Raw genomic sequence first — 26,041 nt, 5'->3', positions numbered from 1 at the left:
ATGCGCGTACACTACATACCATGCGCGTACACTATATACCATGCGTGTATATGTTACGCCCCTGAAAACAGGGGAGAAATAATCACGAGAGTGATACGGTGTTGTATTCTCAAGTCAACATTTAGTTCAATGAGAAAAGACCGCGAATTTCCCCAGGAATATGCGTGGAGACCAGAGCAATCGATCTCCGGCTCATAGATTAAGAGCATTTCGTAGATCACAGATTAACACTTTTAGGCACCACAAAATAAAGTAATCAATATAACGTTTACACATTACTCTCACAATTCGTACCCTTTGACAGATTTGAACTTTAACACAATTATATGAATGTTATCAATCTCTATCAACTAATACTGAATGCATCTTTTTAACCTTAGATGTTTTAAGATCCTCACATACTATGAACTTACTAATACTTTTCAATGTATAACAGGCTATGAATATGTCCTTTAACCTGTCACATATACTATATACCATGCGTGTATACTATATATGCGTGTATACTATATACCATGTGTGTACCTGGCAGTAGCCTATGTTGGGGTTTCTGAAGGCGTAGGCAGTAAGGACCCTTCGTAGGGCAGCGATCCCCATCTCGTTCTGGAAGGCTGGGTGTTCAGGGAGCGAGCGGTGCAGGTCTCTCTCGATCTCCTCCGTGGCCAGGTTGTACTTCCCCATAGACTTCTCTACCAGGTCCTCGTAGTAGCCAGGGTGGGTCGCCATCTCGTTAATCGCCCCTGGGGGGGGGGGGGGAATATAGTGACCACAGGTAGTATAGCGTTAAACGAGGCCCATTGGCACCAGACCATCAGCCAATTGCGTTTTTTTTTTTTAAATGGTCTGGTGGAACAAAGTTAATATCAGGCCCATCTTTCAACTAACAGCCTTAGGAGAATTGCTAACAAACCGACGTTCCAGTTTTCAGGGGGAAATGGAAAGAGAGCCTGTGATGCGACTTCCGCGTTTGGACGTTAACAACGCAACATCTTAACTCCTCAACATTTACTGGCTTGGTTGAACAGAGAACCTCCCCCAACAGTTATTTTTTATTCTCTTCAAGACCATAGGGGATCTAGTTTCAGGCGTTTATTTTACACCTGGCTAAGTTAGGCTAGCATTGCAATGGCATTGCATATTCAATGTAATCAGTTTCAGAAATGGTTGGAGTGAAGAAACCAGAACTCAAGACATGCCATTGCTCACTCCATCTCTACTAACGGAGGGATGTGGCAAGCAGCCAGTAGACATGCAGTTGTAAACCTTCCACTCAACACTTTAGGCAGAATCCCTTCTACACTAAAACCTTAGTGCCTTTATAGCCCTCCCCTCCCGTACTCCCAGCTGTGGAAGCAGCCATTACTGTGCACTGAGAGCAACAACACAGGCTAAACCAGGGGGGGGGGGGGGGGTCCTGGGTAAAAGTCTGTTGAATCATAACACCCTCAAATTCACTCTTCTAGCGCAGTCAAACGCAGGCTTATCAACTGTTCCCACTGTGACAGTGAGTTGAGGGACAAGTACAGAGGTTGCATTCAAATGCTCCATCTCCTTCCAAATAAAAACACAGCTAGCGAGCTTCGCCAAAAGAGACGCTAGGCTAACATGTAAACACACCAGTCCCTCCAGGAAGTGCAGATGTTTGGCTGCCATAGCGACTGCGGAAGGTACCACAAGTAGGTCACTAGGGGAAAGAGCAGGTAGATAGTCGCTAACTGTTAGTGCTGTCGCGTGGGTGCAAGGCATTTCCTCCAGGAAGAAGAGGCTGAAGTATAAAACATCGTTTGGTGATCTCAGCAGTGACTCTCCCTGTAGGCCAACTGGTTCTTCAGGTTTATTTATATAGGTCAGCTTTTCACAGCTACGGTGGTCACAATGTAGGTCTACGTCTCTAACACAACCCCTACATAAGCTGCTGTGTTTGTTAAGCCTGGTTAAACCAGACTGACAGTGTTCAGTTTGGCGTACAGTAAGCAGACTATAGAATGTGTGCTCTCACTGTAATATGCTGTAGCAGTGGACGTGAAGCATGCATTCCAGTTACAGGTTAGATACAGTACGATACTGCTGCTCAGGCAGGAGATGGGAATGGAATGCGTTGCCAAGGCCAAGCTAATGCATGTTTAATGAGGCTACCCAAATCCATATGTACACTGAAAGAAAAGCTCATATTTGACTGTCAATACTTCTAATACACCTGGATGATGAACCATTCTGTGCTCATACCACAAAAGGGGGTTTGGGAAAACCCAAAACTAAAATCTGATGTGTTTTTCCTGTTGTTTTTCCTCCTGTGGTAACAATAACTATAGTAATGAGATGTGTGGTCCCACCACACGATGCCGAATGCAGGTTAGGAGTTGGTGTATGAGCACACAGTACTGTCTATCGTGGTCTTTGAGTGTGTGTATCAGCACGGCTTGTGGAGATACAGACTGAGTGAAAGTCGAGTACATGAATGTCAAGAACCGGGGGGCATAATGTAATATACAAATGACTATGTACAGTGAATGTGAGAGTGCATTGTGAGATCATGCCCACGTCAGGACTGTTTGTGAAAACGCGTGCGACTGTTGCCCTCACCGGAGAAGAGCAGCCACAGCTCTCCCCTCATGTTCTCTGGGATGCCTTTAAGCACCAGGTCCTTGGTCTTCTCTGTACGGTACATACACACCCCCTGGCCGTACTCGGTGATGTGGTTCTTCCACGCCTGTTCCTTCAGGAACTCCTTGGCCTGGGGAAAAATTTAAATTGACAGTTAATAATCTTGCATGTGTTGGAAAAAGAAAAAAGAGAAATGTCATGACACATTTCATGCCAGTAAAGCGCCTCTTAGACAGAACTACAGAATGATGTTCAAGGACAGAGCGAGCGAGAGAAAGAAAGTAGACACCCTTGTAACAGCTGTGCCAACAACCCGACTTCTCTGCAGAAAGCAACAAAAAAAGCCTCGTACGAACCATCCTAATCTGGCACGCTTACATTGTTTCAATACATGCAGAATGTAAGCTCGAGAGATCAGGATGGTTCGTAGGAGGCAAAAAACTAATTACCACCTCATTAAATAACGAGCTAGAGAGCCTTCAAAGACTAAACAATATTTCTAACTTTCGACACAGACGTATGCAGCACAAATACTCCAAGAGGTCTCTGAAGAATTTCATTAAGGCTTTATTTACTTCAATTAACTCGGATCTAAAATGTACTTTACACACACTTCCCCCTTCCTTGGTCTACATCTGCAACTTCCCTACAGGCCTTTGAACTGTGCAATGCAAAGCCAGCTGGAGGTTAGAGCAGGAACAGAACACACTGACTGTAAGCCAAGCTTTGTTTTAGATCCAGGTTGAGACACTGATGGCACCGACAGACATGGCCGCTCTGTTTCTGGCTCCTAAGCAACTTTGCTTTGTTGTGTATTGTTAGATATTACCGCACTGTTGGAGCTCGGAACACAAGCACTTCGCTATAACAAGCACTACCCGCAATCACATCTGCTAAATAGTTGTACGCAAGCAATACAATTTGATTTGAGGCTTGGGAAAAGCCTCAGATTATTACATGCAGATTTTGGATTCCCAGTGGCTTATTCAGCATGGAGGTATATACACACAATTACAGTTTGTTACATTATTTTGTCAATGTAAATAAATCTATTCAACTCAATTAATTTAGTCCCAGTTCAATTCCATCAATCATGTGGAATCATTCCAATTCTCTACTATAGCAATAGAGCATCTTCTTGTGTTCGACCACATGTTTATTTAACTAGGAAAGTCAGTTAAGGACACATTCTTATTTACAATGACATTCCTACCCCGACCAAGCCCTAACCCGGACAACGCTGGGCCTATTGTGCGCTGCCCTATGGGACTCCCAATCACAGCCGGTTGTGATACAGACTGGAAACGAACCAGGATCTGTAGTGACACCTCTAGCACTGAGATGCAGTGCCTTAGACCACTGCTCCACTCGGGAGCCCCCAACATGTGAACAGAACATTCAATGACCGTACCAGTTTGGGGTTGAACTCCTCCGGCGAGCGGCGGCGGTACATGGTCATGAGGGCCTGGGTGGCGGTGGGCACGCTGTTGTCATTGAGGTTAAACTGGCGCTCACCCTCGGAGGAGCCCTCCGAGCCCAGACTGCTGCGCTGGGGACTGCTGGAGAGGAGAGAGCCCTGCTGGGAGTACACCTAGAGGAGAGAGAGAGACACAGATTCAGGATCAGAATTAGGAGATGATTAATGCAGTCAATTATGAGTTTATCATAACAACTGTTCTGAGACCTGTGATGAGATGCTATAATAATACTGAGAATACACCTGGTGGAGAGCAGAACAAGTCCAGGATCAGGGTAAGGATAGTTAATGCAGTGTGCTTTATGATAAGAGCTGAACAGAGACCTGTGATGATAACCATGCTAAGTATTTACTGAAGACCTGGAGTAGAGGGAGACTTCTCAGCAAACTTGGGGAGCAGTTGTGGAAGAGTATAGACCTAAATGGTGTACAACATCCTAGATATACAATGACAGATGTGCCCTCACTTCATCGTCGGAGCTATTCACACTCCCGGTGGTCTCCCTCTCGAAGTAGATCTTGGAGGTGGTCTGCTGCAGGAAGTCAGAGATCCTCTGGACCAGGAAGTCCCGGTCCTTGAGGTTGGCGAACAGGAAGGTCATCCTGTTCTTGGTGCTGATGGACACTGGGCTGGGCAAAAAGTTGGAGCTGTCCGCCTTCTCCACTATCGTCACCTGGGAGGGACAGACACACAGAGGTCTGTCACAACAGATATGTCATTCATGTATCAGTCACAACAGATATGTCATTCATGTATCAGTCACAACAGATATGTCAGTCACGTATCAGTCACAACAGGTATGTCAGTCACAACAGGTATGTCAGTCACGTATCAGTCACAACAGGTATGTCAGTCACGTATCAGTCACAACAGGTATGTCAGTCACGTATCAGTCACAACAGGTATGTCAGTCACAATAGATGTCAGTCATATGTCAGACAACAGATATGCCAGTCATAACATATCAAATGTTATTGGTCACATACACATATTTAGCAGATGTTATTGCAGGTGTAGCGTAATGCTTGGGTTCCTAGCTCCAACAGTGCAGTAGTATCTAACAATTCACAACAACACACACAAATCTAAAGTAAAAGAATGGAGTTAAGAAAAAATATAAATATTAGGGCGAGCAATGTCAGAGTGGCATTGACTAAAATACTAGTAAATTGAATACAGTATAAAATCTATTATATGAGATGAGTAACGCAGTAAGTAAGCATTATTAAAGTGACCAGTGATTCCATGTATATTGGGCAGCAGCCTCTGAGGTGCAGGGTTGAGTAATCGGGTGCTAGCCTGCTACCACCCGGTTGTGTCAGACAACAGATACGCCAGTCACATGTCAGTCATAAGATATGAGGATGCAACATAAGATATAAATCTCCTATTTCATATGAGAAAGTGTTCGATGTAGAACACGAATTACAGTAACCCATCACATGTGTATTGATTTATTTCACCATCTAACCACATAGGTCATTGCACATGAGAATATTGACCTAAGGCCAACATACCATACCAAGCACACAATAGGTTTCACCATATCAACACTTCAACCCACATACTAGGTGACTGAATTGATTCAGTGCCACACATCATAACACTAGACATTAGTAGTCGATCCACGTTCTGTCCTGCCAGTGATTGGTAGTTTAAGATGGCTGATGGGGATAGGATGTGACAGGGTGGGTGGGGGGGGATGGGGTCCTGATTGGCATGGCAATGGCTGGGCGAGGGGCAGCCAGTGACTAAAGCAGATTGGGAGTGAAAGCTCCTACCAGAGTCTTAAGCCGGCTGCTGCTCTTTCTAACTGCCCTGCTAGTAACCCCCTACAGCAGCACACAGCACAACTTGTCTAAGGTAACCTTTCTTTCCTGATGGAAAATCTCAAATCTATAGTGGTCCCACATTGACTTATGTCTTAGCATCATCCAAAATTGTCACAAAAGTCTAGTTCAAAGGTCACCAACCCAAAATCCCAGAGAGCTCCAGTCAGTGCAGACTACTGCTCCGGGCCAAAACTAAGCTCCAGGACTACGGTCAATCACCAGAGTCTGTACCCAGCCAGACTCACCTCTCTTAGGGGGATGATGAGGCTGCACAGGGTCTCCTCCTTGGAAGTGAAGCAGATGTAGTTAGTGGAGACAAACATCTGGCCCAGGATGTGCATCTTGTTGAAGGGGGTCCAAAGGGTGCAGCCCGTGTGTCCGTCCAGCTTCTCATCCTTGGGCAGACGGAACAAGGCCCGGTAACGCTCGCTCTTAGCCCTGGCATCCAGGTCCCTGGGTGAGACAACAAGGTTCAAGAGATTGTCTAGTCTAGAGACGGTCAAGAATCTAATTCGGAACATAATCTGTTATCTTTAAATAGCAGCAGTAAATTGAGACTAACTGTCGGTGCAGTTCTTGACACAAACCGGTGCGCCTGGCACCTACTACCATAACCTGTTCAAAAGGCCCTTAAATCTATTGTCTTGCCCATTCATGCTGTGAATAGCACACATACACAATCCATGACTCAACTCTCTCTAGGCCTGAAAATCCTTCTTTAACCTTTCTCCTCCACTTCAGTCAATATCATGGAAAGAGAAGGCATTCTTAATGTTTTGTACGCAGAGTATTTCCATACAAATGTATGTATTCCAAATACCTTTACAAATGTATGTCACACATTAAAATACATTTGGCCAATGTTCTTTTTCTTTGTATGACAAATAAAATCAGGTCAATGTAATGAAAGAGCGATTTGCAACCAAGTATGACAGTTCCTACTACAATAGACATCTGGATGGGGAAACAGTTCCTACTACAATAGACATCTGGATGGGGAAACAGTTCCTACTACAATAGACATCTGGATGGGGAAACAGTTCCTACTACAATAGACATCTGGATGGGGCAACAGTTCCTACTACAATAGACATCTGGATGGGGCAACAGTTCCTACTACAATAGACATCTGGATGGGGCAACAGTTCCTACTACAATAGACATCTGGATAGGGCAACAGTTACTACTACAACAGACATATATATAGGGCAACAGTATGAGTAGTGGTTAGAGAGTTGGAATCTGTCTTGAGGAAAATACATTTGAAAGTCTTGGGCTAATGACGCAAGCTTGGGTGTACAAAGTTAGTAGCGCCAGTAAAAGTTCAGCTGTACCTGAAAGGATTATGACAAAGTCGTACTGTAGATTTAAAGAATGCACAAGTGTCTGTGAGCCAAACTACTAGAAAGGAACCCAGTTTAAATATACTACTAATGCCTCCTCAGCTGGTTTTCCTCCAGGCACGTTGGAACAAGACTATACATATCTTTCCTCTGAAGTCATTTTTGTTGTTTGTTGGTGGTCTTATGTAGTCATTTAGTTAAGTATTGGTATATTGTTTATTGAACTTTGTAAAACTTACAGCGCCTTGCAACCACATGGAATGGTTGTGAATGGTTATAGGTCACCCGCAGCAAAGAATTTTGTGCAGCATTATAAATGACTACATCATGACTAAACTTACTGCATCTCCCCAGAAACCAATCCTCCGCAACTATCAACCGATCCTATTGAGGGGAGACCAACAGAAATCTCTCAACTACAACATCCAGCCTCACCAAACCTTCCCAGAATCCCCTCCACCAAACCTCACCTCTTGAGGGCAGACACCTTTTTGGGTGTCTTCCTCTTGAGTTTGGGCAGAGAACGGTCCTGCTCAAAGCCCTTGTTGTCAAGGAGCTGTCTCATGGCGATGTTGGCCAGTTGCTCCATCAGCTTGAAGGTCTCGTTGATGTTGAGGAAGACCGAGAAAACGTGCTCAGCCACCCGCGTGCTCACCTTGACCGATGAATGGAAGCATGAATGAAGGTTATAGGGGTGTAGGGATGGATAAAGAGACATTAAAGCGATGGTAACATGCAGTATAGTTGATATGATTTACAAGGCTCACCTTGACTGCATCGGGAAGGAGGAGCGTGGCGCTTTTCTCCAGCTGGGTGATGTCGGCCCAGCGGATCACCAGCTTGGCTGAGGGGGGGGAGAAAGAGGGTGAGAGAGAGAGAGATTGAAGACATATGGTTGCATTTATATATTTTTGAGTTGCATAAGAGCTGATAGTTTGAAATATACATCACTTAATCTTAAAAATTACATTGTATCCACCCAGAAAAATATCAAGGGGTTGTACTATTTTTGAGACTTCTGAAGGGTCTTCAAAAGCTATGCATAATCAGTAGGTAGTACTAACCAGTTATGCAATGGTGTGTGTACCTGTGCCAGCATGCCAGTGGTCCCTACCTTCTTTCCCCAGCAGGTAAGAGTAGAAGCAGATGTGGTTGATGCTGAGGTAGAGCCAGCCCTGCCGGGGCACATGGCCCTTCCAGTAGCTACAGGAGTAGTAGTTGACCAGCTTCTCCTCTTCAGGCATGCCAAACAGCTTACGGAACGTACAAATGGCCTCCTTGAATTTGTCAGTGTCATCGTCCTCCTTCACATCGTGGTTCTTGTTGTACTCGGCGATAATACCCTGGGGCAAGAGACCAATAGAGGGAGTGAAGGACTTTGAGAGAGACAATCAATAAAAGTTCAACAATTCATTTTCAAATAGAGATAGCTAGAAAGTGAGAGAGTGAGTGGCAGACAAAGTGAGAGAACTAAATAAATCTTATCTGGCTAGCTTTTGTAATCTATTCATTGAGTAAGAACTACTTCATCACCATACAGATAAATACAGAACCTGATTTAGAGGCTGTGTCAGGAGCTGGACCTGTTCTTAGGTTATAATAAATAAATACAGCCGGGCTTCGTTATTTTGCCCCTGGCAGGAGTCATTTTGACAATACTAGTTTGACTACATGCTAGACTAATAATTACACCTGGCATGACGAACATGTCACAGTCAAACGTCATACGTTTCAATGTCAAAACGAATTGCTGACAACCACCATTGCTATTGTCACAAACACCATTAAAGATTTGTGAAACTCCAAACCCCACCATGCAACCGCTCTAAAGACAACCAACCTTCCAAATCCCAGAGAAGTCCATACTGTTTCTTTAGAGACAAGCATCTGCTAAGTGACTCATATATACCCTAAACAGTACCTGAACTTTGCCCTTGACAAAGGTAGTGATGTCATTCTCGTTCTCAAAGATGGACAGTGTCTGCAGGAGGTTCTGCTCCAGCCACTCCCAGTGCTCTGTGATCTCCTTACGGGAGCACCCTATGGAACGAGGGAGGGGAGAAGAGACGGAGGAGGAGACAGGGGTGCATCAGGGAACTTGATTACAAGAGGCTCCCAGGAGAATGTGGAGGCATGGAGTTTCACCCATTCATTTTCTTTGAGACATTACAGCACGTCGACTGAGACGCTCTTCATCATTCTTACAATTGTATGCAAATTGAACATGTGTAGCATACTTGGAATCCTAACCTACTCTTCTGGATACTAAGTAGTATGGAGGTACATGATTCAGGATCAGTGACAGACAGACGAGGGGAGACAGTACAGACAGCAGTAACAAGCTGTTCAGACGGCTAATCAAGACTACTAGACACAACCCACCAGGCTATAAACCTAGGTGTTCTTTTAGACTGATCTAAAAAAATATATATATATATATATATTTTTGTTACATTTATTTAACAAGGCAAGTCTGTTAAGAACAAATTCTTATTTAAAATGACGGCCTAGAAACAGTGGGTTAACTGCCTTGTTCAGGGGCAGAACAGATTTTTACCCTGTCAGCTCGGGGATTCAATCTAGCCACCTTTCGTTTACTGGCCCAACACTCTAACCACTAGGCTGGTTGTGACCAAATCAGCTTAGAAATATTGTCAAAGTGTGACCATTCCTCTGTCAAGCCCACACTGACTAATGCATGTTTTTATTACTGACAGGCTTGATTATTGCAATGCAATCCGGTCTGGTCTCCCCCCTCAACAAAAAAACATTGGCCAGCTTTAATTAATTCAGAATGCAGCAGCACGTGTGCTTACAAAGGCCAGGAGGAGAGCACACACACACACACCACCTATTTTAAAGTCACTGCATTGGTAAGCCAGTTAGTTTTAGAGTGGATTTTAAAATTGCTTTATTGATTTTTAAAGCACTACGTGGGTTTGCACCTGAATACATGTCTGATATCTTAAAAGCATATGTGCCGGGTTGTCCCTCTGATCCTCTGTCACTGGCCTATCAGCTGTTCCAAAGGTCACTCAGAAGCACAACGTTTGGTGAGGCTACCTTCAGCCACTATGGTCCTGGCCTTAGATCAGCCTCTAGACATGCTTTCACTTAGGGTTATTTTAATCATATTCCCATATATAATCACATGTATTTTAATGCATTAGTCTCATGTGTACTGTTATTTTAAGTTCTCTTAAAAAAATGTATTGTCTTAGTTATTTGTATAGAAAACTTTGTTTTTATCTTTCTCACCTTTTATTTGTTAATCACTTTGAAACGCATCCTGTAAGAAATGTGCTATATAAATAAAGTTTGATTAAATCTAGACAGCCCAGCAGCCACTGACATTACTTGGCCATCCCCTCTGCTCGGCCTACATTTACTACCACACATATGGCGATAAGCTCATGGCTAGAGCGCTATTGGCGAATTAGCTTCAGATATGTTACGATCCTACTTAAAAAGGTGAAATAATAATGCCCTGCAATACAGCACACCTTAAATTCAGGGAGAATTTTTAATAGTATTGGCAGGCAAATCCCTATTGGTGCTACTGTGGCTACTTGTTAGCAGCTACTTAGCGCTAGTGAAATCAGAGCCAGTCAAGGCAGAGCCTGCTAGCACAGAAACCTCAGTGTCCACTATCGTTAGAGGCCTCATCCGTCATCCATCTCCCCTATAAGTAGCTCACTGCTGCTCATCTCTTAGCTACATTAGCGATGACGTCTGGCAGACAGACTGCTCCACGCTCCCTCTGTGCTGGAGGATGGGCGGATAGGGAGAGGGGAGGGAGGAATGGTTGCCATTTCAAGGCCAGCCCTCAGGAGTCTTCTTCTCTGGGCTTCCATTTCAGAGAGGGTCTTCTCTCCTGTTTCTTTCCCCTACTCCTTTTTCCATATGGGAGCACTCACTAAGGCAAATACACATGCTCGTAGTCACACACTATTCAAAGTCCTCCAACACGAGACTTTTCGATCCACCATCTCAGTTCATTTAAAAACAGAGCCATTGTTCATTACGTCTGGGGAGTATAGTTCTGAAGCCTCTCTTTACTTACACAATGATCCCTCTTTAAAAAGAAATCCTTCCTTTCCTGTCCGCTTGTCATGGGTCCGTGGGATTGCATTGTGGCTCCTCCAGAGTAATAAATTATTTGTGTGACATAACTGCTCAAGGAAAGAGGAAGGTGAAGATTGGGGTTTCTGTGATGTCACAAACCATTGTAACTAGCCAAAAGAGGTGTGATGAGAGCCTATTTGGTTGAGATCGTGTCAATATCTTACATTTACAGCCCTGAGTTAACCTTTTAGCTTTTTTCCATATAGGACATTAGGGTGGTTAACCCTTTAACATGCAAAGAGAGAGTGTTAACAGATGAAGTCAGCAGATGTAATGTAAGATTTACCATGCTAGCTAATAAACTAAAAAAAAGCATGACAGCCCCTCGTATTTTGAGCGAATCACCATCGATTCCCATTCCTGGTATCCGTTTCCCCCCAGTCTAGCCCTTTAAGAGCAGTGGGCCATGACGTGATGCTTGGCATTAGCAGGAAGTGAGAACATGGTGCAGGAAGAGAGGGCCTTGTGTGGGAGGGGGGAGAGAAAGAAAGAGCGAGAGAAACTATACATAGACACACACAGTACACACCATGAGCAATGATCCAGTAGATTAGGGAGTCAGGTGTCTGGTAAAGGATTCTGTAGGGGGCCACTCGAGCACTGGAGTCCAGCACCACGTCCAGTGTTCCCACCAACAGACCTGTGGTGGGAGGAGCAGGGAATACCGTGGGTTAGGGAGGGAGACACTGTGGGAATATCATGATCGTCTATACAACATTGTTGGACGTTGAATAGATAATGCATTGATTGTCTTGAGGATGGAAAATAAAACCTGTAAGTGATCCAAGAACTTAAAACGCAAATACAAACAAGTCATGAATCCTCCCCCTAAAAAAATTACTTCAAAGCAAAAACCCAACAAAAGAGTTTCTGTTTTAGCCCATTTCGGACACGTAACAAAGCAGCCCCCTCCACCATGTGAGACAGCAGACCGTTGTGGTACATTTAACCCTTGTTAGACCACTTATGCTCTCCTCGAAAGGCCCTTGATGGAGCCCTCCGGCGATGAGATCACCACTTATGAAATAGAGGGAGGAGGAAGGGGTATTTAGGGCTGACGGGCAGCTGTGGCTTTCCTGTCCTGACTGCTTCATGCCCAATTTATATTAGAGGACCAAACTGAGCCACACAAACCAGGACTGTGCCCGTATCTACAAAGCATCTCAGAGTAGGAGAACTCAGATCGGTTTAGCCTTTTAGATCGTTATTAGATGGGTTTATATGGACAGGTGGGGACCTGATCTTATATCAGCACTCCTACTCTGATACATTTAGTGGATGGGGTCTGGGCTGGCCTGGTTATACATCCACCATAGTTGCTGGAACTGTGCTGGAAAAGACACAGTGAAGAAATATCCCAGCCAGCACAGTACGGTTCTGGTTGGCACTAATGTGTGAATCTGGTATCAAAGTGGGGTGGATGGGCAGATGGCACAGAGCTCAGATTTCCCATGTGACAGATCGATGCGGAGAGAAGAAGGTGAGAGTAAAGTCACCTAGAATAAAAAGGACGAATCCCCTATAATCTAATGAAGGAGGGATGAATCCCCTATAATCTAATGAACGAGGGAAGTGGAGAGATAGATGGACAGATTATGGACTCATGACAGCTGAAAGAAGCCAATAACTCCAGTCTTTTAAAGAGTTGTTCTATTACCCTAATGCTTCTTATCTCTGATACAGTAATAATACATGACTAGTGTCTAGCTACTGTCTATTGTAAACCACAAGATCATAAAATCAGAACTGGTACCACAATTCCAAAAAAAGAAAGAGTGGAAGAAAAACATCTGAAGTGATGAATACGCTAGTCTTGCTAAAGACCTTCTGTTGTCGTTTTTTTATACCTTGGGGTCTAACATGTCATCAAAGTTTGAGTGGAAATGACACTCCTTTTCCAACAAACTCAACCTTTGATAGAAAGAAGCTTTTTGGCTGCCATATTCCACAGTCGCCCTGAAACTTTATTCCCGGTGCGGGAATTTTACCATTGCCACGACAGCTTCTTGCCAGTCACACAGACCGAGATAGACGAAAAGAGCGATATGGGGAGAGAGGGAGACAAAGACAGACAGGGAGAGAGACAGACATGCAGAAAGGGAGCAAGAGAAACCAAAACAGCCTGTCTGGATGATATTCTTCACTCTATACATAATGTCTGCTGGAGGACTTCTGGGACACCACTCATCTATTCTTCCCTCCATACATAGTGTCTGCTGGAGGACTTCTGGGACACCACTCATCTATTCTTCCCTCCATACATAATGTCTGCTGGAGGACTTCTGGGACACCACTCATCTATTCTTCCCTCCATACATAATGTCTGCTGGAGGACTTCTGGTACACCACTCATCTATTCTTCCCTCCATACATAATGTCTGCTGGAGGACTTTTGGGACACCACTCATCTCCACTAGCTTTTCTAATGAAGACATCTGAACACAATTACATCTCTGGGGCTCCATTTCTCTCTCCCTCCTGTTCTCTCTCTTTTAATCCTATGCAGGGCGCAATAAAAGGTTAGGACGAATTCAATGAGAAGTGCTTAAATAATTATTAAAGGCAAATATATTAATTATCTATCATTAACATATATTGAATATGATAAAAAATGTCTGTAAATATCAGAGTGGGCCTTTAAGAGGCAGTTAGGGCAATTCAGGTTTCACACTGGATGGTTGTAAACAATATGGCCGTCAGTTCTGACAGGTGTAAGGGCTTGGGATTTCCCATCTGAACTAGGCCTATACCTGTAGTTGCACTCACCGTGAACAAAACCCAACAGACACACTTTCAACTGTATCTTCACATTAGTCACCATTGATAGGGTTACTGTACAGTTATATTTATTTGTTTTAAGTGTTAACTGCAATGACAACGCAGAACAAAAACAGAGGTACAGTACGAAATCAAGGAAATCGAAAATAAACTAGATGGGAGAGAACAGAACAGCTTGGCCGATATGCAAAAGGTTTGTTAGCCTCCATTTCATAGGGTTAGCACAGACACCAAAGCTGTTGTTGTTACTTGGGGCTGGCTAATGCAAGGATACAGGATCTGGGCCTTTCTGACAAACATGTTGTGGGCATAAAAGGACATTTTCAGTTTCAAACTTCAATCGGTTGTTTCTGTTGAACAGTGTTAAGTCCAGTTCTGCACCCCCAGGGTTGCATATCTTTGGTCTAGCCCAGCACTGACATCACATTCAGCTAAGAACATGATGAGTTGACTAGTTGGGCTGGAACAAAATGTGCAACCATGGGGGTTACCTCAAGACATGGAGTTGCAGAACACTGAACAAATATTTGTGAAGCACCTCTCAGTTGGATAGGCAGGGCATGACCTGAACCCAGCGGTGTTGCAGGGATGTGAGTTAGGGGTTAACACAGGAAGCACAGGTGTCAAGCACAACAAAAGAGAATACTGAGGAGTGAGACCCACAACATCCTGTGACTTCTGCGACTGCATGCAACCTACAGCTCAAACCTCTCACTCCAAATAAGTTGAACAGTTAAGATATCAACAGCAATGGAGAGGATTAGTATGCACAGTATTTTATGAAGAAGGAATTAGTGCACCCTATATCGTGACAATATTACTTGTTTTGATCAGAGGGCTACTTTCCCTGCTTTCCCCCTCAGAACACATGATCCTACACCATGCTATAATAACAAGAGTTAACATGAGCTACTGTACTGTGGTGTTTTGTAATGGTGAAGAGAAGGCGGACCCCAGACCTATAGCCTAGTGTTGACCCTTTAATCCATAACATGAACTTTGGGAAACCACACAATTGTCTGTGACTATATGTTCCTATACATTTGAATGTACTTTCAACACCTCAAGCGTAACTAACACACACACACACGACCAAAGAAAAACAAGATGTAGAGAAACTAAGCTCCATTGATGAGAAATGCTTCCTTTGTTGTGGGTGGGGATGGAAAGAAACGAGCCCGAGTGTACATTTTTTTCAAATCAAATCAAATTTTATTTGTCACATACACATGGTTAGCAGATGTTAATGCGAGTGTAGCGAAATGCTTGTGCTTCTAGTTCCGACAATGCAGTGATAACCAACAAGTAATCTAACTAACAATTCCAAAACTACTGTCTTATACACAGTGTAAGGGGATAAGGAATATGTACATTATATTACAGTATATACATATGCATATGAGATGAATAATGTAGGGTAAGTAACATTATATAAGGTAGCATTGTTTAAAGTGGCTAGTGATATATTTACATCATTTCCCATTATTAAAGTGGCTGGAGTTGGGTCAGTGTCAATGACAGTGTGTTGGCAGCAGCCACTCAATGTTAGTGGTGGCTGTTTAACAGTCTGATGGCCTTGAGATAGAAGCTGTTTTTCAGTCTCTCGGTCCCAGCTTTGATGCACCTGTACTGACCTCGCCTTCTGGATGATAGCGGGGTGAACAGGCAGTGGTTCGGGTGGTTGATGTCCTTGATGATCTTTATGGCCTTCCTGTAACATCGGGTGGTGTAGGTGTCCTGGAGGGCAGGTAGTTTGCCCCCGATGATGCGTTGTGCAGACCTCACTACCCTCTGGAGAGCCTTACGGTTGAGGGCGGAGCAGTTGCCGTACCAGGCGGTGATACAGCCCGCCAGGATGCTCTCGATTGTGCATCTGTAGAAGTTTGTGAGTGCTTTTGGTGACAAGCCGAATTTCTTCAGCCTCCTGAGGTTGAAGAGGCGCTGCTGCGCCTTCTTCACGACGCTGTCAGTGTGAGTGGACCAATTCAGTTTGTCTGTGATGTGTATGCCGAGGAACTTAAAACTTGCTACCCTCTCCACTACTGATCCATCGATGTGGATAGGGGGGTGTTCCCTCTGCTGTTTCCTGAAGTCCACAATTATCTCCTTAGTTTTGTTGACGTTGAGTGTGAGGTTATTTTCCTGACACCACACTCCGAGGGCCCTCACCTCCTCCCTGTAGGCCGTCTCGTCGTTGTTGGTAATCAAGCCTACCACTGTTGTGTCGTCCGCAAACTTGATGATTGAGTTGGAGGCGTGCATGGCCACGCAGTCGTGGGTGAACAGGGAGTACAGGAGAGGGCTCAGAACGCACCCTTGTGGGGCCCCCGTGTTGAGGATCAGCGGGGAGGAGATGTTGTTGCCTACCCTCACCACCTGGGGGCGGCCCGTCAGGAAGTCCAGAACCCAGTTGCACAGGGCGGGGTCGAGACCCAGGGTCTCGAGCTTGATGACGAGCTTGGAGGGTACTATGGTGTTGAATGCCGAGCTGTAGTCGATGAACAGCATTCTCACATAGGTATTCCTCTTGTCCAGGTGGGTTAGGGCAGTGTGCAGTGTGGTTGAGATTGCATCGTCTGTGGACCTATTTGGGCGGTAAGCAAATTGGAGTGGGTCTAGGGTGTCAGGTAGGGTGGAGGTGATATGGTCCTTGACTAGTCTCTCAAAGCACTTCATGATGACGGAAGTGAGTGCTACGGGGCGGTAGTCGTTTAGCTCAGTTACCTTAGCTTTCTTGGGAACAGGAACAATGGTGGCCCTCTTGAAGCATGTGGGAACAGCAGACTGGTATAGGGATTGATTGAATATGTCCGTAAACACACCGGCCAGCTGGTCTGCGCATGCTCTGAGGGCGCGGCTGGGGATCCCGTCTGGGCCTGCAGCCTTGCGAGGGTTAACACGTTTAAATGTCTTACTCACCTCGGCTGCAGTGAAGGAGAGACCGCATGTTTTCGTTGCAGGCCGTGTCAGTGGCAATGTATTGTCCTCAAAGCGGGCAAAAAAGTTATTTAGTCTGCCTGGGAGCAAGACATCCTGGTCCGTGACTGGGCTGGGTTTCTTCTTGTAGTCCGTGATTGACTGTAGACCCTGCCACATGCCTCTTGTGTCTGAGCCATTGAATTGAGATTCCACTTTGTCTCTGTACTGACGCTTAGCTTGTTTAATAGCCTTACATACAGTAGACTGGAGAACAGACCAGCATCATGTGATGTTTTGGACTTTTTATAGATTGGAGAAGCCAGGAAACAAGGTCAGAAGCTGGGCTGCCTATTGTTATTTAGAAAAGCTCCATTCTCTGTTCAGTTGAGACGGCTAGTTCCTACTTTCCACTCGAGTGGAAAAAAAACATCTTTGAGCAAAATCAATCGGTTCTCCTCTCCTTTTCATCGGTCTCCATCCTACTTTCTGTTGGGTCTATTTCAGTGTTTCATTTGGAAAAATGTATAGCAGTGGAGGGGAAGTTTCGATGGGGATTGAAGGAAGGGTCCCACCCTTGCTTTGGGGGTCTGGGTTCCCTGCCAGATATTTTTTATGGAGGACTGAGAAGCTCAGTACTGGTGACTTATTAAAAACGGACTTTCTACTCCAAAAATAAACATAAAATACAATTATCCTGACACCATCTAAAATATAACTTCCACATCCAGAATTTAGCGCAATAACACATGTAAAATTATTTCTGAAAAAATATGACATATTGGACAATGCATAGTCTATGCATGGTCCATATTATCAGGTATGCTATTAGCAATAAGCATTATCACTTGTAGCCCAACTGATGCAGAGAAGAGCAAATAAATAGGTAGTCCCATGCTTCAGCCTGTCTGCAGTTACCCTATTTGGCTAATCATTAGCCAATTATTTTAACTAGTTATTATGCATAAACACAGTGAATATAGTGTAGAGCTAGCTACCTGGTAGGGTCACCCAGGGTAACACACACACCTGTACTTGAGGTAGGGTGGTGTTTTACCTCAAAACTATCCTACAATTGACCAGTGTTACATTTATCCCAAATATCCCCCATGCACTAAAAACTGCCTGGTGCAGTTCGTGCATATTTAGGAGTTGAGAAATACACATGCATCGACTGCTTGTCAGAATGCATGTTTCCCTCCTTATGGCACTTGTAACTTGAATGTGCCACAAGAATAATATTTATCTTGCATAGAACACAGAAAAACAAGCAGACTATAAAAGACGAACAATTATATTATGGGCTTACCCGATTTTTATATTCATGACTTGTTTGTTTGCAGAGGAAAAGTACATGTGGACTGTTCTAGCATTGGCAGAAATATTTCTCATGTTCCATATTTTTTGGGGACGTGGCAGTAATGATTTTGCTGTGGAGCAGCACCACAGCTAAATGGCTACAGCGGAAACACTGGTCTATATTCTCCCAAGTACTGACACTGCACCTAATCACCCCACTGGCTGAGAATCAATATGGTTTCAAATAACAAGAACCTGATACGAAGTAACACCATACATGTTATTTGAAGTCCTGTTTCACTAACCTAACAGCTGTAGTGTTATTCATTTTCTTCTTTCCCAAGCCTCAATGTGTACCTCCAGGTCAGAGGTCACCAGATAAGATAGATAGGTGACGTAAAGCAGCAGATGATAGTGTGGGTAATGTTCGATGGTCAAAGTGGTCGATGGTTAGAAGTCTAGTCCAAGTGTCTATTGAGGGCGATGTCATCAGGTCTACGTGATGTTAGTCACCCAACACATGTAGGCCTAGTAGAGTTTCAGGTCATAACGACTCCAAAATGTCACACTATTGTGAAATGTTAGGTAATATAGGTTGGCTTATTGTCCCTTGGATAGTGTTATTTTTTGCATTGAAAGTATCAGGTGAATAAGCTCCAATCCAACATTTGGGGTGGAAGGTAGCCTAGCGGTTAGAGCATTGGGCCAGCACCCGAAAGGTCGCTAGTTCTAACTCCCGAACCGACAAGGTGAACAATCTGCCCATGTGCTCTTGAGCAAAGCATTTAGCCCAAATTGCTCCAGTGTCGCCGTAGATAATGGCAAACCCTGGCAGAGACACCACTCTCCGAGGGAGTCTCAAGGAGAGTGGGGATATGCAAAAACAAACATTTCCAATTCACATGCGTATTAATACACAATTGTACAAGTGGGAAATAGAACAATAATAAGCATCTACCGAATTACCATCGTCAACACTTCACAATTGAAGCTTGACATTTTTCAAATCTTAGGACTTAAGATTGATTTTAGGGGAACTAGTCATCTATAATGAAACTGTACTATATTTTCTGTTTCTCAGTCTCTATAAATCAATTAAATAAAAAAAATGATAATGTTGACTTTTCCTCATATCAAGTAGCCTCATAAATATGGCTATAAATCAAAAAGCGTTGGCCCTGGTGCCCTTCCATATGCCCCAGGAGGACCAGGTGCTCTTCCATATGCCCCAGGAGGACCAGGTGCTCTTCCATATGCCCCAGGAGGACCAGGTGCTCGCATGGCTTTCTCTGCCCGCTGAAAAGGGGTGTTTACTGGGCAGTGCCAGTCATTGTGCCCAGGCTCTCTCTTCTCCTCAGCAGGCCAACTGGCACACCACACGGTCCGCTCAGTATTCACATAACAATGACATCATCACATATCACCACCGCACGCTTTGTGTCGCTATCCCGAGACAATAGGGAGAGGCAGAGTGTTGGTTCGGGGGCTAACTTTCAGTCGCTGGCATGCGGGGAAGAATTATATCTCCGTCCTTCAGTAAAATGTCAGCGAAATGTCTTGTTGCTGACCAATGAAGTGAGATACTTGCAGGGCATTTTGTCTCCCCTTGTCATATTCATTACTGGCTGGCTGACACTGAAGAGGGAGTGACTGACTGGCACTGAGGACAGCAGCACACAGTTCAACTCTCTTTGACCCACCATGACTGCGACGGCCAGTCTAGTCAAAGCAGGGCTACATAGATACTGTATAGAGGGGGCTATAGATATATTCATACAGAGTCATCTATATGGCTCAGAGTCAAAGACTTGGACTGAATCTACTGTACCTATAGTGAACCTGACTGAAATTCAACTGATCATGTTCTAGACTTTTTTTAACAAGGTAGCATCATTCGTAACCCATTTTCATATTTTTGGATTCTCAGTTGCGATGAATTCAATTGACAGACTGAATCCAGGTCAGCCTGACTGGGATGGCACCCTATTCCCTACATAATGCACTACCTTTGACCAGATCCCCGGTCAACAGTAGTGCACTACATAGGAAATAGTGCACCATTTCAGATGTAGACACAGTCGCCACCACCTATGGTCCTAAAATTATTGCTCCTCCCTGATGTAGCAGTCCTCCTAGTGACTGTGGACTCATTTGGATGGAGTGAGTGAAGTAGAAGAGGAGGAGATGAGTAGAGAAAGGAGAGGGAGAGATGATTCAGCATGTACTACTCCTGCCGGGAAGAAAGAGTGTGCCTTTGCTCTGCGTCTCTCGGTGGCATTCAAAATTCAGTACGGGGAATGACACATCACCAGCCATTTTAACATTCCCTGGGCGTGCTGGGCTCTAATCAGTCACAGGTTCATTTCCATTTATTGGAGCCTTTTAACGGTCCCAAGTGCTGGAATTTGTCTTCCCTGTCAGGGGAGATGTGTCCAGCCTTATGTTAGCTAGCTAGTAGCCTAATAAGATTACAATTAGAGTGAACTAAGCACAGTCAATGATTATCTATTTAACAAATCTATGCATTTCTTTCCTTGTTTTATTAATGGTTTAATGGGTATTTAGAAGGCTTACTCTTCACAACAATATTAGTTACAATTTTCCAGGATCACCTAAAGTACAAGGCCTACATAAATAGCCCAGATCTTGGGATGCTGATCAATAGGGTACATTAGCTGCTGAATGCCCACTAGCTCCATTGTATGTTGTTCTATAGGAGGAGGTCCATTAACGTACAACAATGGCCCTATGACTATTCTGAGCCTAAAACCTCATTCAGATAAAATCACACCTGCATGTGTCTAGTTATAGTAGCTCCCGAGTGACACAGCGGCCTAAGGCACTGCATCTCAATGCTAGCGGTGTCACTACAGACTCTGGTTCGATCCCGGGCTGTATCACAACCGTCTGTGATCGGGAGCCCCATAGGGCGGCACGCTGGGCGTCATCCGGGTCATGGGAGGGTTTGGCCATCATTGTAAAATAAGAATTTGTTATTAACTGACATGCCTAGTTAAATAAATAAAATATAGTAGTAGGGGCTATTAGGGTCACGTGTCTATTAATTCATACAGGTCTACATCCCTTCATGCCATTGTCACCCCTTTGATACCAGAGTGACCTGACCCCAATCCCTCACTACGCATGCAATCTTCTCTCCTTCACTAAACATCTGTGAGGCATGAATAATCTCCCAAACCAAGCGAAAGACCCGGCCAGGGGACAATAATTTGTTTTGGCACTGCTTGCACACCAGCTGTAATAGCGTTAAATAATCCTAGCCACGTATATCTGAACTCGACGATGGAACATTCGTGGAGTTGAGCTATGCTTGGCTACAATAATCTATGATTTGGAGACAGGGAGAGAGACACAGTTATATGTATCTCACCCGCTAGTCCTCCTCTGCCGTCCCCGTGGCCCTTGCGTTTCTGGAGGATGAAATAGGGATTTGCTCGCTCGGTTATCCACAACGCACCCGCCTGCAACACCTCTTCAGGGTGCACCCACATCCTCGTCCAGTTGATTCTAAAAGCACATCAAATCCAGTTGATTCAGGCGGTGCCTGTCAAATGAACTGGAATGCTGATTCGGTCTGTCCAGTGGCTGAGACTCGATGCAGGTCCACCGAATAACGCGTACAATTGGACAACGACAACTTGGTTGCAGTGTAGGTATAGAACTATGACAGCATAAAGACCCTATTTATTCGCTAAAAACACGCAAAAATAAAATACGCTCTCCAAACAATGTAATGTAAATGTGTGCAATACACTCAGTGGATCTCAATTACTAGGTGGCACAATAAAGCGGGTATCGCATTAAAACAACCGAATCTTACAGATTTCTGTAGGGATGGATCTGAGAGCGACACTTCGGTTCGGTCTTTGTTGTTTATTGTCTGTGTTGTAACCGCTGTCAGGTAGATATCGATGCCGCCGACGAGTCCTCGTTCATCGGTCGCCAGATATTTCAGAATAAGCGATAGTTGGACGCTAAATAATGTACCCACAAGCACGTTATATCCATTAGGCTATTTACAACATACTATCCAACATATATGTATGCTGCCTGCCTCCTCATCGAACAACAATGTAATTTAATGCAACCCACTCTCTACCGCCGCTACCGCACAGCTCCGTATCAACAACACGCGTCATAGAGTGGCCACATCTTTACGTCAACTTTGTGGGAGGTGGTTGCATAATTATAGCCTAGGCCCTACGTGGTAATAAAGTAGGAATTCAAATGACTAAAGTTATTCATCGATATGACTTGGCTACTGTTTACAAATACCAGGTGTCGAAGCTGTCTTCAGGAGCAAAGCTGTCACTGCCGGTTTTCTCTCTCTTGCATTTGTTGTTTTTGCCACCTGTTACCAATTAGTGGATCAATTGTAATGGTTTCCATGGTTTCTTTCATCTGTACTTTTTTCTTTAATGCAAATATCATCAAAGCAATTTTATAAGCAAATACAATTGCCATAACTTACACCTATGTCCAGTGGGTAGCCTATAGAGGTTTTACAATGACATGCCACACACATTTGGGATTTCTTAAAAACTTGAGAAGGGGGTGTTTAAGAATGAAAACGTTGAATTTGTAAATTCCCAGTTAGTCAGAGGGCTGAAAAGGTACACGAAAATCATATCCGGTTTCAAACATCAGTTCCTTCAACATCACACCCACAAACCTGTCAGACATGAGTCAACAAATGCTTGTGTGTCAACAAACAAATATGTGGTAAATATGTGGGAGTTGATGGAGAGAGAAATGGTTTATATTCCACAACGTCTCTCCGTCTACAGTATGTAGTCCATGGTCTGCTAAAGGCCTGTACTTAACTGTGCTTGTTTTATATATATATATATATATATATATATATATATGTGTGTGTGTGTGTGTGTGTGTGTGTGTGTGTGTGTGTGTGTGGTTTAGCTTTGCTGAACTGACTGCACTTTAAGGTTTCACAGCTTCCATCGACGCGTGGGAGACCTTGTCTGAGGTTGCTCGACTTTCTCTCGACAGACCACATTAAGTAAACTCGGGGCTGCAGAGATGAGACCGATGTCACTACACTTTCTGTTGTTGTCGGTTTAGACTGAGGCTGAAGGTAGGGACAAGCAGATGTGCATAGTGCACTATTTGTTTTTACCCTCCACCTATTCACCAGTAACCACAGTGGGGCTATGTCAGGGGCTCTGTTCAGTCAGTGTACATAGTCTGGAGGAACAGTTTCATCCACAGATGTGGGGGATGGAAACTTGACATTTAGGACTAAACAAACAAACCCACTGACAAAGGGACCCCCTAAATACGTGTAATCGAGTTCACAAGATCTAATTTCCAACTGAAGTTTACTCTGTTCTCTTTTCTTTCCTAAAGATACCTTTTGCACTCTTCCACTAGATCGAAAAGTCCCTCTTAGTTTCACCCTGTTTCATCTATAAAACTTATTGTGTTTTTAGCCTCAACTTTTATTCTGATATCGCTCAAAAGCACCTTAAATTTAGGGCAGGATTCAAGTGAGGCTTACCTTTCTGCCATTTAGTGGGCAGAGGGGCAAATTCATTTATAATTGGATTAGGTTTATGTGTAGAGTTGATTAAATGTTATGCTACACAAAAATAAATAACACATTTTTCTAAAGTAATCCAACCAGTTAGTTAGATTTTTTAATCCCATTACTGAAATAGTTGTCAGTTTAAATGTCTTAGACTTCCATCTCCTACTGAGACAAGCTCTCCTGACAGAGATGGGGATTTCTTCTATGTTTTTTACTGTCAAACAGACATCAGGGATTGAGGCTTTCAAGCTTCACTCTCAGTCCCATGCGAGTTAAAGCCTTCATGGTTGAGTTGATCGTGGAGAGCTGCTTTCTGCTTGGCAGTAGGGCCTTCCTCCCTGCCTTCTCTTACCATCACAGAACCAAAACAGAACTATCTGTTCCATAGCTTTGCTTCTAACACATCCTCATATGGCCATTTTAGAAGCAGTCCTTCCCTTAAAAAAACAGAAGCAGAACTGAAACAAGGGTTCCCATTCTAAGGAAATGTTCCTTTTCCTCTCCTTGTTCTATTGTGAGCTGCCAAAACCCCGAAATCAAGACAGTGGTGCTACGGTAAACACTCCTTGAAGGAGAAAACACCTAAAGTAAGGATTTCCTCAGTATATAACTGAATAAGGAAAGGGGAAACCTAGTCAGCTGCACAACTGAATGCATTCAACCAAAATGTGTCTTCTGCATTTTACCCAACCCCTCTGAATCAGAGAGGTGCAAGGGGCTGCCTTATCCCATGTCATCGACGCAGTTGTTGTTTAACTGCCTTGCTCAAGGGCAGAAGACCAGATTTTTCCATCTTGCCGACTCGGGATTCAAACCAGAGACCATTCAGTTACTGGCCCCGCACTCTTAACTGCTGGGCTACCTGGGCACCCCAGAATAGCATAGTTAGGGTATGTCATATTTAGGCTATTTCTAGGGTGTAGGCAGTTTTTTTTATTATTTTTTTTTTATTTCACCTTTATTTAACCAGGTAGGCTAGTTGAGAACAAGTTCTCATTTGCAACTGCGACCTGGCCAAGATAAAGCATAGCAGTGTGAACAGACAACACAGAGTTACACATGGAGTAAACAATTAACAAGTCAATAACACAGTAGAAAAAAAAATGGGCAGTCTATATACAATGTGTGCAAAAGGCATGAGGAGGTAGGCGAATAATACAATTTTGCAGATTAACACTAGGGTGATAAATGATCAGATGGTCATGTACAGGTAGAGATATTGGTGTGCAAAAGAGCAGAAAAGTAAATAAATAAATAAAAAAAACAGTATAAAAACAGTATGGGAATGAGGTAGGTGAAAATGGGTGGGCTATTTACCAATAGACTATGTACAGCTGCAGCGATCGGTTAGCTGCTCGGATAGCTGATGTTTGAAGTTGGTGAGGGAGATAAAAGTCTCCAACTTCAGCGATTTTTGCAGTTTGTTCCAGTCACAGGCAGCAGAGTACTGGAACGAAAGGCGGCCAAATGAGGTGTTGGCTTTAGGGATGATCAGTGAGATACACCTGCTGGAGCGCGTGCTACGGATGGGTGTTGCCATCGTGACCAGTGAACTGAGATAAGGCGGAGCTTTACCTAGCATGGACTTGTAGATGACCTGGAGCCAGTGGGTCTGGCGACGAATATGTAGCGAGGGCCAGCCGACTAGAGCATACAAGTCGCAGTGGTGGGTGGTATAAGGTGCTTTGGTGACAAAACGGATGGCACTGTGATAGACTGCATCCAGTTTGCTGAGTAGAGTGTTGGAAGCCATTTTGTAGATGACATCGCCGAAATCGAGGATCGGTAGGATAGTCAGTTTTACTAGGGTAAGCTTGGCGGCGTGAGTGAAGGAGGCTTTGTTGCAGAATAGAAAGCCGACTCTTGATTTGATTTTCGATTGGAGATGTTTGATGTGAGTCTGGAAGGAGAGTTTGCAGTCTAGCCAGACACCTAGGTACTTATAGATGTCCACATATTCAAGGTCGGAACCATCCAGGGTGGTGATGCTAGTCGGGCATGCGGGTGCAGGCAGCGATCGGTTGAAAAGCATGCATTTGGTTTTACTCGCGTTTAAGAGCATTTGGAGGCCACGGAAGGAGTGCTGTATGGCATTGAAGC

The 26,041-nt window shown here is 44.1% G+C and overlaps 1 protein-coding gene across 1 annotated transcript in view; it reads right to left on the bottom strand.

Annotated features, from left to right (window-relative positions):
* Positions 1–22,694, bottom strand: part of LOC115122584 (TBC1 domain family member 9-like) — a 30,850-nt gene extending 8,156 nt beyond the window's left edge. Inside the window, exons 1-12 of the mRNA XM_029651804.2 lie at positions 22,217–22,694; positions 21,767–21,903; positions 11,912–12,022; positions 9,179–9,297; positions 8,372–8,600; positions 8,025–8,101; positions 7,728–7,912; positions 6,160–6,367; positions 4,549–4,755; positions 4,016–4,195; positions 2,584–2,734; positions 526–740 (exon numbers count right to left, since the gene is read on the bottom strand). Of these exons, the coding sequence (XP_029507664.2) occupies positions 526–740; positions 2,584–2,734; positions 4,016–4,195; positions 4,549–4,755; positions 6,160–6,367; positions 7,728–7,912; positions 8,025–8,101; positions 8,372–8,600; positions 9,179–9,297; positions 11,912–12,022; positions 21,767–21,887 (1,803 nt within the window). The 5' untranslated portion in view covers positions 21,888–21,903; positions 22,217–22,694. The remainder of the gene's footprint in view (positions 1–525; positions 741–2,583; positions 2,735–4,015; positions 4,196–4,548; positions 4,756–6,159; positions 6,368–7,727; positions 7,913–8,024; positions 8,102–8,371; positions 8,601–9,178; positions 9,298–11,911; positions 12,023–21,766; positions 21,904–22,216) is intronic.
* Between the last annotated feature and the right edge of the window lie 3,347 nt (positions 22,695–26,041).

The sequence above is a fragment of the Oncorhynchus nerka genome, linkage group LG11, assembly GCF_034236695.1.
Source record: "Oncorhynchus nerka isolate Pitt River linkage group LG11, Oner_Uvic_2.0, whole genome shotgun sequence".
In the NCBI taxonomy this organism is placed as follows: Eukaryota; Metazoa; Chordata; class Actinopteri; order Salmoniformes; family Salmonidae; genus Oncorhynchus; species Oncorhynchus nerka.
This window is presented reverse-complemented; position numbering and strand designations above follow the sequence as displayed.